The sequence below is a fragment of the Bison bison genome, unplaced genomic scaffold, assembly GCF_000754665.1.
Source record: "Bison bison bison isolate TAMUID 2011002044 unplaced genomic scaffold, Bison_UMD1.0 scf7180017846845, whole genome shotgun sequence".
NCBI classification, from domain to species: Eukaryota; Metazoa; Chordata; class Mammalia; order Artiodactyla; family Bovidae; genus Bison; species Bison bison.
This window is the reverse complement of record NW_011477418.1, coordinates 7,214-15,963: the sequence shown is the minus strand read 5'-3', so window position 1 is coordinate 15,963 and position 8,750 is coordinate 7,214. Positions and strand designations below refer to the sequence as shown.

The 8,750-nt window shown below is 54.0% G+C and overlaps 1 protein-coding gene across 1 annotated transcript in view; it reads right to left on the bottom strand.

The window, feature by feature from the left end:
• LOC104989241 (ninein-like protein) overlaps positions 1-8,750 on the bottom strand; it is a gene marked incomplete at its 5' end in the record, with an annotated part of 22,747 nt that overhangs the window by 7,052 nt on the left and 6,945 nt on the right. Inside the window, 6 exon segments of the mRNA XM_010840876.1 lie at positions 693-939; positions 1,735-1,909; positions 5,817-5,957; positions 7,178-7,330; positions 7,546-7,642; positions 8,347-8,416. Coding sequence (XP_010839178.1) covers positions 693-939; positions 1,735-1,909; positions 5,817-5,957; positions 7,178-7,330; positions 7,546-7,642; positions 8,347-8,416 — 883 coding nt within the window.

Genomic DNA, 8,750 nt, shown 5'->3' with positions numbered 1-8,750 from the left:
AAGCCAGATGCAAGCAGGAAAGTGAGGGCCAGGACCTCAGGCCAGGTAGAGGGTGGGCTGCCACCCCCTTGTACTGCCGCAGTACGCTCAGCATCTGCAGGCGCAGCCACCTGTCCCACCTCTTCCTCCCCACCCTCGTTTCAAAGGTCTCAGGGCAGAAGGATATTCGGAATTTCAGGAAGGTGGTCATGCTCCCACCTGGACCCTGGGCTGCCTTCTTGCCTCGGCCACCTAGGAGGCCCCTTGCACGGACCCTGCACCTCCCTCCCTTCCCCTCCTCCCCTCAAGGTGACAGAAAGGGCCAGGTCTCTAAGCGCTCCTCACCCCAGCACTGGGGTCTGTGCAGAGTTGCTGCATGGTCCAGGCCTCATCACCAGAGGTCAATGCAGGGCATCACTGGGGAGTCACCTGCACCCCTGCACTGCCTGAAGGGGAGGAAACTCCAGGCGAAGTGGCCTTAATAACTTCCTCTGCATCACAGCATTTAGGGTTCCCAGGTGGCACTAGTGCCAGAGAGCCCGCCTGCCAACGTAGGAGACGCAGGAGATGCAGGTTCAGCCCCGGAACGGGGAGATCCCCTGGAGCAGGAAATGGCACCCACTCCAGTATTCTTGCCTGCGCCTGGAAAATTCCACGGACGGAGGAGCCTGGCGGGCTACAGTCCATGGGGGTCACAAAGATTCAGACATGACTGAGTGACTGAGCAGCACGTGGAATTTTAGCAGAAAAACCCAATTCCGTCTCCTGTGTATTCTCCATCAAGACCCTGACGCCCTTTACCAACACCCACAGGCGCTTCTCTGGGGACTCAGAGTCTGCAAGAGGACTTGCCTTGTCCTTCAACACAAACTCCAGGTCATTCTGCAGCTTGAGGACTAGCTTCTCTGAGTCTGAGAGCTTCTCCACGACTTCAGTCATCTCCTGCAATCAACTATTTTCCTACGAGACACAGGTCAGTGGTTGGCCAGGATGGAGGAGGGAGCGAGAGGCAGGGCTCCGGGGCAGGAGCCCTGGGGGAGGCTCTCCCGGCCGCCTGAGCTCTCGAGAAGGTCATAAGCAGCACGAGTGGAAGACGGTGACAACCCTTCCCGAGCCGTCTTTGAAAGGACGGATTTGAAGCTGCCCCGCAACAGCCCAGGAGTCCACTGGAAGGAAGGCGGTGTCCGGAGACACAGGATACAACCAGAAGGCAGGCCTGGCTTCTCCTCTGGGGGAGGGAGGCAGGGCAGGTGTGGAGGAACCCACAGTCAGGGAAGAAGGGTGGGGCCGGAGCCACCTCACTGGAAGCAAAGGCAGGCGGGGAGCAGGTCAGGGACCCTCTCCACAGCCAGGAAGAGTGCCCCCGATCCAGGTCACACAGCCAGGGTTGGGGGCGGGTGACGCTTTTGTGTTTGGTCTAGTGCTGTGGTTCCAGGGAGGCAGCCGAGGCGGCAGCCGCTGACCCGGAGTCGAGAGCAGGAGCCCCGGGGCCCCCATCCTGCGGCCCACACGGCTGCAGAGGAGGCCTGGGTCTCTCCTGGAGAAGCCAGGACGCTTCCGCTTCGGCTGAGAAATGGGCTCTCTCGGTGGCTGCAGAAAACGTTCTTTAGCGTTAAGCCCCCAGGGCCGCGGGGAGGGTTCAGACCTGGCCCAGGAAGGTGTGGGTGTGGAGGAGGGACCCCGGGCAATGTGGCCTCCCTCTTTTCAGGTGGGGGGTCCTGAGGAGGCACCCCGCAGCACCGTGAACCCCCCTACCTTCAGGGCCAGGGTCAGCTTCTCGTGGAGGCCGGTCTCCTCCGCCTGCAGACGCCTCAGGTCCTCCTCCAGCCCGGCCCTCTGCCGCCGGGCCTCCTCCCAGAACAGCTCGCGTTCCACTTCCACCTCGGACCGCAGGAGGCTCAGCCTCCCCTGGTAGCCCTGCTCCAGACGTCTGCAAAGCATACAGCACACGGTGCATCGGGGGCGCCATGTGGGCCTCTCCCTCCCCGGGGTCTCCCGTCAGCACACTTGGCCTCGGCATTGGAGATGCATTTGTTTCCGCCTGATGGATGGGGGAGCTTCAGTGCTGTGGAGAGGCGGAGGCCTCATGAACTGCCCCCCTCGAGTCTGGCAGAGGTGACCCCACACAGAAAAGGGAGCCAGCGGGTCCCTAGGCCCATGGGGCGAGCTGGCAGGTGACCTCTGGGTGGGTCTCTGGCACCCCTTGGCTATTCAACCTTCTCCACGTCATCAAAAAATGCATTGGTAAATAAAGGCAGCATCAGGGCCCTTGGTGACTGAAGGCGCAGAGAAGTCAGCCTCCACCACAAGCCTTGGAAAACCAGCACACAGCGAATCCCAAGCAGACAGAGGATGGGGCGGGGCCCTTCCCCTCGGACTCTGCAGTGATCTTTTGCAACAACCATTTCTATCAGCAGGGAAAACAGTGCCAAACCTTAGCTTTATCACTAATGCTAGTGGAGCTGAGCTATTTAAAATCCTAAAAGATGATGCTGTTAAAGTGCTGCACTCAATATGCCAGCAAATCTGGAAAACTCAGCAATGGCCACAGGACTGGAAAAGGTCAGTTTTCATTTCAATCCCAAAGGAGGGAAATGCCAAAGAATGTTCAAACTACAGCACAGTTACACTTATTCCATGGTAGCAAGGTAATGCTCAAAATCCTTCAAGCTAGGCTTCAACAGTACATAAACCAAGAATTTCCAGATGTACAAACTGGATTTAGAAAAGGCAGAGGATCTAGAGATCAAATTGCCAACATCCACTGGATCATAGAAAAAGCAAGAGAATTCCAGAAAAACATCTACTTCTGCTTCATTGTCTACATTAAAGTCTTTGACTATGTGGATTACAATAACCTGTGGAAAATTCTTCAAGAGATGGGAATATCAGACCACCTTACCTGCCTCCTGAGAAACCTGTATGTGGGTCAAGAAGCAACAGAACTGAACATGGAACAATGGACTAGTTCAAAATTGGGAAAGCAGGACATCAAGGCTGTATATTGTCACCTTGCTTATTTAACATAGAGAGTACATCATGCAAAATGCCAGGAGAAATATCAACAATCTCAGATATACAGATGATACCACTCTAATGGCAGAAAGCAAAGAGGAACTAAAGAGCCTCTTGATGAGGGTGAAAGAGGAGAGTGAAAAAGTTGGCTTGAAACTCAACATTCAAAAATCTAAGATCACAGCACCAGTCCCATCACTTCATGGCAAATAGAAGGAGAAAAAGTGGAAGCACTGACAGATTTCATTTTCCTGTGTTCCAATCCCAAAGAATGTTCAAACTACCACACAACTGCATTCATTTCACATGCTAGCAAAGTAATGCTCAAAATCATTCAAGCTAGGCTTCAACAGTATGTGAACCGAGAACTTCCAGATGTATAAGCTGGATTTAGAAAAGGCAGAGGAACCAGAGATCAAATTGCCAACATCCACTGGGTCACAGAAAAAGCTAGAGAATTCCACAAAAAACACATACTTCTGCTTCATTGACTACACTAAAGCCTCTGACTGTGTAGACCACAACAAACTGTGCAAAATTCTTAAAGAGATGGGAATATCAGACCACCTTACCTGCCTCCTGTGAAACCTGAATGCAGGTCAAGAAGCAAAAGTGAGAACTAGACAGAGTACAACAGACTGGTTTACAATTGGGAAAGGAGTACGTCGACGCAGTATATTGTCACCCTGCTCGTTTAACTTATATGGAGAGTACATTATGTGAAATGCCAGGCTGATGAAGCACAAGCTGGAATCAAGATTGCCAGGAGAAATATCAATAACCTCAGGTATGCGGATGATAACCACCCTTAAGGCAGAAAGTGAAGAGAACTAAAGAGCCTCTTGATGACAGTGAAAGAGGACAGTGAAAAAGCTGGCTTAAAACTCAATATTCAGAAAACTAAAATCATGGCATCCGGTCCCATCACTTCATGGCAAACAGAGAGGGCAACAATGGAAACAGTGACAGACTTTATTTTCTTGGGCTCCAAAATCACTGCAGATGGTGACTGCAGCCATGAAATTAAATGATGCTTGATCCTTGTAAGAAAACCTATGACCAACCTAGACAGCATATTAAAAAGCAGAGATATCACTTTGCCGACAAAGGTCCACCTAGTCAAAGCTATGGTTTTTCCAGTAGTAACACACAGATGTGAGATATGGACCATAAAGAAAGCTGAGCACCAAAGAATTGATGCTTTTGCATTGTGGTGTTGCAGACGACTCTTGAGAGTTCCTTGGACTGCAAGGAGATCAGACCATCATAAAGGAAATCAGTCCTGAATATTCATTGGAAGGACTGATGCTGAAGCTGAAACTCCAGTACTTTGACCACCTGATGCAAAGAACTGACTGATTGGAAAAGACCCCGATGCTGGGAAAGATTGAGGGCAGGAGGAGAAGGGGACGACAGAGGATGAGATGGCTGGATGGCATCACTGACTCGATGGACATGAGTTTGAGCAGGCTCCGGGAGATGGTGGAGGACAGGGAAGCCTTGTGCCCTGCAGTCCATGGGGTCGCAAAGAGTCGGACACGACTGAGTGACTGAACAACATTACTAAAACAGTTGCTTAACAAAACTCTCAAACCCAGTATATCTAGAGTGAAGATGAGTGGAAACTCTTATTTCGGCAGAGCCTGCCCGGGTCCGCAATCAATTGACTGTGGTCGAAACCAGAAATGATTGGCTCGGCCTCCCTCAGACTCAGCGCAGAGCTTTGGGGCACAAGGGCAGCTGTCACTCAGGGAAACAGTTTGATGAGCACGATTAACCTAAGAGCCTGCAGATCTTGGGGTGAGTTTTACACACTTGATCATATCACTCCCCTCTTTAAAGGGGAAAGGTGCAGTAACATATGGCAGAGCCTCATGACGGGTGCTCAGGAAGGATATGCAACATTCACCTCTCTGAAAGCGACCACATGCACAGGAAGAAGCGAGGGATGCGTGAGAAAGGTCAGGAGCGACAACCTCTGTGGACGTGAAATGTTTGCTTTTATTTTTCCTCGTGTGTGTATTTTCCAAGTTTTCTACAATGAACATGTATCCCTTAATACTTTTCTGTTAGAGTAACCTAACACACAGGAGGCCTGGTTGGCTGCCGTCTATGCGGTCACACAGAGTCGGACACGACTGAAGCGATGCAGCAGCAGCAGCAACCTAACACAACTGCAAACGCTATTTCTAAAAATGTGCCAATGATACCGTGTTACTCATGGAGCAAAATCCAAACACCCACATGGCCCTCGAGGCCTTGTGTCCCCCAACCAGATTCTTGGATGGAGATAACGAGTCTCCGGTTCTCTGACTCAGAGAGAACTTCACAGAGTCCCTTCGGGGTGGTCGGGAGAATCAGGTCAACCAGGCTGAGACCAACGCAAATCCATTCTCAGCTCCCCGACTGATGGCCTGAAATCAGTCACCGTCGGCTTGTGGGCGCTTGGGGAGGGCAGCGCTGGCCGCAGAGGAAGGGCGTGTGCAGTCAGGCTGCCCCCCAGCGGGGAGCCCCATGTGCGTCCAGAGGGGACCCGGCACCTCCCCTGTCTGGGATGGAACCAAACGCGGCCACGGCAAAGAACCACAGGGAGGCAGGTGACACATCGAGAGAGGGAAAGACTTTCATAAAGGTCAGAAATGCTTTCCTCTGGTCTGTCCGCCACCAGCCGGGCTGACTCTGCGGAGTCCGCTCAGCCCACTTCATGGGTGATGCCTGGTCTGCGGGCTCCCTGCTGCGGGCTCAGGTGAGACAGCAGGGCCTCAGCTGGCAGCAGCCTGGGTCCACCATCCGCCCTGGCCCAGGACCCCGGCAGGACCTACCTGACCTTCTCCTCCGTGAGCTGCTCCAGGGCAGAGTGCAGGTCATCCGTCTCCTTCACAAACTCCAGGTTCCTCTGCTCAGCTTTCTCCAGGTCTTGCCTGGCCTTATCTCGCTCCCTGGCCATCTGCTCCACCTGCTCCCTGCAGAGAGGAGGGAGGGATCACTGGGGACACTGCTCTGGGCCTAGCGAGCCAGTCTGAAGGAACAAACTCGGCTGGCCTAAGAGTGCTGAGCAGTGGCCAGCGCTGGGCTGACCCACCTCCTGTGCACGCGTGCCAAGTCACTGCAGTCATGTCTGACTCTGTAATCCTATGGACTGTGGCCCTCCAGGCTGCTCTGTCCATGGGATTCTCCAGGCGAGAATACTAGAGTGGGCTGTCATGCCCTCCTCCAGGGGATCTTCCTGACACAGGGATGGAACTCGCATCTCTCAGGCCTCTTGCGTTGGCAAGCGGGTTGCACTAGCATTGGCAAGTGGGTTCTTTATGACTAACGCCACCCGGGAAGCCTGACCCTCCTCCTACCAGGATGGTTTCTGCAGCTATTGAGTCTGTTTTACAGAAGTACATACAGCAAGAAGCCAACTGGCTTGCAATGGGGTTTCTAGCAGGTTTCTGAACCAAGAGGTTCAAGCCTGGGGCGTGCAGTGTTCACCCCTCCAGACGGCCTTAGAAGAGGTGGGAAATTATCCACACTCCCTCTTGCCTGCAGCTGGGCCTCAGGCCCCAGGGATCCCTAGCACCTAACCTGGGACTGGACGCATGAAGGGGAGAAGGGGGCCACCCCTTATCCTGCCTGGTCACAGCCTGGCCAACTGTAGCCTAGCACCTAAGAGCCAGGGGGTTGCCCAGCGCAGAGGAGATTCCTGTCTCTGTCCGGTCACCCCAGGCCCTGCCTGAGGCTCAGTGCACTGGCTATCCTGGTGCCTGTTTTTCCCACTGGAGAAGCACCAAGCTTGTCTCCCTTCCTCATCCTCCCAAAGCAGTCTTCCTTTGGGCCCCTCTGCAGAGTTGCCTGATGTCAGAGGTCTCATCTGTCGATACCTAACGAGATGCAAAGTCGTGAGGATGGAGATTGGAATTACTGCCAACCTTTTCTGTAGCTTCAGTACATCAATAAAAATACAGTAACAATCTCTGTGCCAACAGGCTCAGTAGACGGATGGCCTGAATATCCAGCTCAACTGGAGCCAAACCCAATTCAAAAGGAACGCATTCTTGGCCCAATCTCCATGCCGTGCTTTGTGACCATGCTGGAAGCACCCTTTCTCCTCCCGCAGGCTGCCCGTGTCCTGGGCGAGGAGGCCAGCCTGGCCAGCAGCACCCCACGCCCCGCCCCCCTCCACCAGCGGGGCTCTTACTGGCAGAAGCTCAGCTCCTGGCGGTAGCAGGCCAAGGCTGCCTGCTGGGTGGCCCCGCCCACCATCATGAGCTCATTCTCCAGGGCCCAGGTCAGCTCCAAAAGGTTCACCTTCTCATCCACACTGAAGTCAAGGCTCCGAAAACAGAAAGGCCTGTCAGGCAGGCAGGATGAGTGGGTCTTCAGATATTTGCTGGCTCTCTCAGGCCCAGACCTCACTGTCCCAGTACCTTTCTTTTCTGTCTGCAAAGTCTCCACCTCTTGAATGGAGCCTCTCCCCTGCTCCCATCCCTCTAGGGTACATCTCCCTAGGTCCCTGTCAACACTGATGTCCCCCTCCCACTGTCAACATACAGCTCCTCCCCTCACTGTCCCTGCCTTGGAGGTGGGCACGACTCAGGCTGGACAAAGTCCCCCTTCTTGGACAAAGGGACAGACACAGAAGGGGGCATATGCAAGCAGAGGACTTTGGGGATTGATAGGGAGGCTGGAGAAGGGCTTTTTCTCTGTCAAGGCAAGTGTTGTATAGACCACGGGGTCCTGGGGAACCATGCAAGGGTGCTAGGCCTGAAGCCAAGACCCAGAGGCCAGGAGAGTCCTGACAACCCCCAGAGCTGGGACTCCCAAGCCTAAACATCCTCCTCCTTCCCCAGCTGATCACAAAGATCCCTGATGTCCTCCTCTTGCCAAGTGGGAGTTGAATTCTTGCCATTTCAGACACAAAGAATCCTTGATATATCTCTAAAAAGCACGAACAGACATAGGAACAATGTGGGTTCTGTTGATGGAAACGATTGATAGAGCGATGAGCCACAGCCAGGCATTTCCGAGAGTCACAGCCATTCCCCCTCGGGATTGGGGAAAGTGAAGTCGCTCAGTCGTGTCCGACTCTTTGCGACCCCGTGGACTGTAGCCCACTAGGCTCCTCCATCTGTCCATGGGATTCTCCGGGCAAGAATACTGGAGTGGGTTGCCATTTCCTTCTCCAGGGGATCTTCCCGACCCAGGGATTGAACCCAGGTCTCCCGCATTGCGGGCAGATGCTTTAACCTCTGAGCCACCAGGGAAGCCCTTCAGGATTGGGGAAGGTAAAGTTAAAAGAACAGAAAAACGGTGCTTTCTGTATTTTACCACAGAAAGAAAAAGAGTAGGCTGGGAACGTCCACGCACCTGCCGGCGGCCTAGTGACAACGCGGGTGGCGTGGCTGCTCTCTCGGTGACTGGTGCTTGTGACTACAAGCTGCAGACACACGGGTGGGGCAGGCACATGGCAGGGCCCACGGGGAAGCCCTTCCTGTAAAGCGGGAGACGGGGACTTGAATCTCCAAGCTTCTCCATGGCCCCGAGGGCTTCTGGGAGAAAAATGACAGGACGCTAAAGCGTGCGGAGCAACCCGGAAGCTGCCGCCACGACACGCTGAGAGCACGCTTCTCAGAAATGAAATCACGGGGGGAGCAGAGGACGAAGAGGTCTGGGCAGCAGCTTCCAGATTAGAAAAACCGCGCGACACGTGTGGGCGGCGCCTCCTGGTGTCCACGCCCACGTGCTGCAGTCACTAAGAGGCCCTCCTGTCC